A 5,097-nucleotide genomic window follows, 5' to 3' on the forward strand; every position below is an offset into this window, starting at 1 on the left:
TAGATGAGCAATCCTGGTAGAGACAGTGCCCAACAGGATGTCTCTAGACTTTGTAGAATCACGGCCATGAAATGTGTTTCCACAAAGCATGGGCAGCCCTGCAGCTGGAGGGACACTTTTAGCAGCAGCTAACTGCCCTAGCTGAGGGACGACTGGTTGGAGCGCCGCTCAGCAGCATGAACGGCTGGCTGAACTTGGCTCAGGGCATAAAAAGCCCTCTCTGTTCCCCGTTTCCCAGCCAAGAAAACATATGGTGGGGAGAAGGGGAAGCAGCTCTGACAGGGAATCAAAGGCACTAACCAAACAAGTGGACAAAGATGTTTTTTAAACATGCTGGATGTGATCCTGACCTGAATCTAACCAGTGGCTAAAAGCCTGTCCATCTACTCAATGCAAATAAAGTGAATAAATAGTTCAGCTGTGACCATGAATCTTAATTTTCGCTTTCTTAAAGCCTGCACAACAGACTGAACTGGGACAAAATATAGACGGTTCTTTAAAAGTATTATTTCAAACATTTGTGTCAAGAAGTTAATATGAACAATCTGTAAAAAAAAAAAAAAATGCTTCAAGTAAATGTTGCCATACCAGTCTGCAAGTTTTAAACTATATTCTGCAATAAATAAGTGGCCAAACAGCATCCTGCATCGACTGGGTTTAACCTGGCCGATGTTGATTTTTCTTTGAATTACTACAATTAAAATGTTAAAAATGTGCCGCAGCTGCTTTGATCAGCATAGTAGTTTGAAATCCAACAGCAAATAAAGGAACAATAAGATGAGATCAGAGCATTATGTTCCTCACCTAGTTCTAATAAAATAATAAATGCTTCAATTGGTTGATGATTTTATAAGCTGCAAACGGTACGACTAATTGTAATAACAAATAAACAGATTTTTACATCAGTGCCGATCAAGAGAAGATCTGCCAGTTTCCAGTTTTGTGCTGTGTGACTGCATCAACTCTAAATAGAAAGTGCAAATTGCATTTCCAGAATAAAGGCTAAGTAAAAACTAGAAACTATAATGGACATATTCAAGTTCAATACTTTAAAATACTTCATAGATCAGGAAACACCAACCAAAGAAGTTTCAGTCGAAGCAGAAGTAATAATTCAAACTGCTGTGCTAGAAAACCTGCTGTTTTTTTTTTTCATCATTGTCTATATAAAGCAGTGGTCCCCAAACTACGGCCCGCGGGCCAGATGCGGCCCGCCTCCACATTTGGTCCGGCCCCCTGAACAATACCAGAGTATTTTCATATATGTGCATTTTTATTTGATAAGTTGGACTTTTGCAATAAATAAATGTTCCTTTGTAATGAACTTTATTTATTATTAACTACTAGTTAGTAACTATTTTATACATGCATATAATTGACCCTAACCCTTTTTTTTATGTGGAGAACCCAGTGTTATTTGGTTATTATTTATTTCATAAATAGTGTTATTTCCTGACTTTTGTTCTCTGAAGAATCCAGAAAAGGTTATTTGATTGTGCTTTCTGAAAAACAATACATTTTTATGTTTAGCACTCTTACAATTGTCACACTTTTTCTGTTACAAACTGACCCCAGCCCCCCATCAGAGAAGGGACAAGTTATGTGGCCCTCACAGGAGAAAGTTTGGGGACCCCTGATATAAAGGATAGCAGGAGGTTCTCCCCTTTTTAGGATGAATTGAAAAATACAGATCAAATTCATCTACATTTTGACATATAAACTGACTTATTGTTAAAGGTAATAACTATTGTGACCTGCTTTGTTTGATTTTTTTTTTGTTAAGTATGGAGCACAACATGTTTGAAGGGTTCAAAAGTTTGCCTCATTCACTTCATATGGGGAATTTGCTTTGTTTTGTTTTTTTAAAAAGTATTTAGAAAAGTAATATTATATAAACACCAGAAATCACAGCGCAAATCTGCTAAAGGAGCTGAATTGATACAGAGCATCGTATGCAGATGGAGGGTGTGACCGAAGACCTGCAACACAGGATGACAGGAGTGTCAGTAGTTCATACTGCAGTCTTCGAGGGCAGGAGTCCTGCAACATTCAGATGAGTCTCAACTGACCTGCACCACATAATTAGATCATTAGCGGGACCCATTACCTGCGTGAGGAGGTAACTCAGCCGTGCCATTCAGGTGTGCTGGAGCCGAGACACATCCGAAAGTCGGAGAACCGCAGCCCCTCGAGGAACGATGCTTCACAGCACCCACACAGTTAAATGAGGCGAGACACGCACACACCACACACGGTTACGTAAAATGTGTTCTGTATTCCAAGTCTCTCAAACCGACAGGTGGATGGCCAGAAAATATCGTCCAAAAAGCAGAAATACAATTACAGTAAGTCAAAAATGTCACTTTTTAGTTAAGAAAAGAAAAAAAACAATCTACATCATAGATACAAACATGGCTTGCCATTCACTGAACCGAGATCCCAGCAGGTTATCCCGCTTGTTCTTTATGGACTAGTACCTCTGGAAACAGCCTGAATTTGACGTCTGCTTACAAGCTCAGCATCCAGGCTGCAAAATAGCTTTTTTTTTCATTATTATTATTATTATTATTATTATTTCACTTTGACACCAAATGAAAACCAGAGTGCAGGTTGGAAACCTGTTTTAAAAAGAAAAAAAAAAAAAGTTCTGATTGCCATTAGGACGCACTGCAGAGGAAGTAAGGGCTCATCAGTTGGCACAGTCACAGGAGTTTTTTTTTTTTTTAAAAGCAGGGAAGGCACTTGACATGGGGTCGCAGTGTTTCCCCATGCAGCGACAGCAATGCACCAAGATCCTTGTTTGTGCACACCGAGGAGGAACACAGTCAGCTGGGTGCAAGTTTCAGATAAGAAATTAACAAATCACCAAACCTGCGGATGAGCTAAAGGAGGAGGGGAAAAAAACAAGAATGTATTGGCTTGACTCGACTTCAGATGTGGTATCTGAGTGGGCGGTGGGTCTGCGCCTCTTGTGTTTAACTTGACAGTTCGTGTTGGAGCGAGCTGTGCAAGGCTTGAGTGGTGATTTTTAAATGCTTTCCGAGCTCTCCTAAGCAAAATAAAATGAAACAAACAAAAAAATGCAATAAAAGGCGAGCAATCTCTGCTTCTCTACGAGGGAGATCTGGCATAAGTAAACCCATCATCACCAACACCACTAATCTCCAAGACAGAAGAACCCGGGCCCGGAAGAAATAACAGTACAGATGTGAAAAAAAAAAAAAAGGAGAGAATAAAAAAAAAAAAGACAGGCAGGAAAACACATGACTCTTAGGTTTCACAATTAGACATTCCCACCGAGGCACATTTTCCAGAGAAGTGTCAAATACAAAGCTAGAAAAGAAAAACAAAAAAAATTCCCAAAACATTCAAGTACTTTGTCATGTAAACACTTTCCAGACTATGATACATAATAGACTGTTGTCGATTTTTGTTCTTGTGCAACAATAAGACAACAGTGTGAGGAGTGAGGAAACTTTTAGAAAAAAGAAAAAAAAGAAAGAAAGAAGAAAGCCTGCAGGTCAACTTCTTGAAGCTCTGGACTCAGCCCCAGGTTTCTGCACGTCCCTCTGGCTCCTTCAGAGCAGGACACACGAGCAGCACCGGTCGCCTCCGCTGGGAACGCTGGAATAGTTCATCTGTCTCACTATTTCTGCGAACAGCTCGTCCACCGAGATTTTATTTTTGGCTGAGGTCTCCATGAAGGGGCAGCTCCAGTCCTGGGCCAGCGCCTTGCCTTCCCCGGAAGACACCTCCCGCTCCCCCTCCAGGTCCACCTTGTTCCCCACCAGGATCATGGGCACCCTCTCGTACCTCTTCACCCGGATGATCTGGTCCCTCATGGGCTTGATGTCCTGGAAGCTCTGCTGGTTCACCAGGCTGTAGACCAGGATGAAGCCCTGGCCGTTCTTGATGTACAGATCCCGCATGGAGGCGAACTGCTCGGTCCCGGCCGTGTCCAGGATCTCCAGCACCGACGGGGACGAGTCCACCTCGATCTCCTTCCTGTAGAAATCCTCTATTGTGGGGTCGTACTTCTCGATGAAGGAGCCCGTCACGAATTGGACCGTCAGCGCCGATTTACCGACTCCGCCCGAGCCCAAAACGACCACTTTGTACTCCCTCATGGTTAAAGGAGGGGTGGCGGCTGCGGTGGGGGCAGAGAAGAGGAAAAGCAATACACCTCCCTTTTCCTAGACGAAGGCTCCTCTCGCTCCCTCTGTCTATCCCGATGTTTTCAAATCGAGCAGGCTGCGGAGGCTGCGAAGGCTGCTCCCCTCGTCGCTCGGGTGGCCGTCAAAATCGCACGCCGGCGAATCCTCCGAGGCTGCGGCAGCGCGGTGAGGGCCGCTGGGGAGCAGATCCGAGGAGAGCGACCGCCCCTGGACATCAGCGTGGGGAATTAAAGCGCATTTTGATCGCGCTCTGTTGTGCAACGGTGCGGGGAAAAAGCGTGATCGCGTCTCTGTTCTTGCATGGCGTTTCCTGCCCACATCCTCAGCGCGTCAAAAAAAAAAAAAAAGCCGAGGCTCAGTTCTGTTTTCTTAAAGGAGCCGTCACCCGGGCATCCCCCTCCCTTCCTCCGCTCCCTCCGTCGCAGCAGCGGGTCTGATGACAGTCTGGGCTGGGCAGAGCCCACCACGGAAGCCCCTCAGCTGTAGCTGCGCGCATTTGGCCGTGTGAACTAATGAGGCCTGCCATTTTGTCAATAATCAATTTCCAATGTCTGGTTCCGCGTTACGAGGACTCAGCTCAAAATTCTCCCTTCACGCCGCTGGTAGAAAATGTTTTTGTATTCTAAAAATTTTAGTTTCTGAGACGAGAAGAGGCAGCCACCTCTACAAGATAACTAAACAACGAAAACACCAGTCTGGTTTTATTTCTACTTTAATCAAAAAGTGGCATGCCAAACTTTACTCAATTATCGATGAAAAAATCGTTATTGGGTTGAAAGGTCACCCTGCCATCACCCTAATTATCAGCTCCCTTTATATGTTCTTTATCAGATTCAAGTTGGCGAGTCTAGTTCACTAGTTAGAAGAAACATGTAGGTGAAAATTAAAATGTGATGAACAAATGTGTGAAGGTGATGCACAG

General features: G+C 43.8%; 1 protein-coding gene across 1 annotated transcript; it reads right to left on the minus strand.

The window, feature by feature from the left end:
• Positions 1-2,250: 2,250 nt before the first annotated feature.
• LOC102231558 (ras-related protein Rap-2b-like) lies at positions 2,251-4,689 on the minus strand. The gene has a single exon (XM_023334871.1). It carries the CDS (start codon positions 4,125-4,127, stop codon positions 3,579-3,581), a length of 549 nt encoding a protein of 182 aa, XP_023190639.1. The 5' UTR covers positions 4,128-4,689; the 3' UTR covers positions 2,251-3,578.
• Between the last annotated feature and the right edge of the window lie 408 nt (positions 4,690-5,097).

The sequence above is a fragment of the Xiphophorus maculatus genome, chromosome 6 (assembly GCF_002775205.1).
Source record: "Xiphophorus maculatus strain JP 163 A chromosome 6, X_maculatus-5.0-male, whole genome shotgun sequence".
Taxonomy (NCBI): Eukaryota; Metazoa; Chordata; class Actinopteri; order Cyprinodontiformes; family Poeciliidae; genus Xiphophorus; species Xiphophorus maculatus.

Coding starts and splice junctions, on each gene's coding strand:
- LOC102231558 (XM_023334871.1), bottom strand. CDS start 4,127: ATGAGGGAGTACAAAGTGGTCGTTTTGGGCTCGGGCGGAGTCGGTAAA.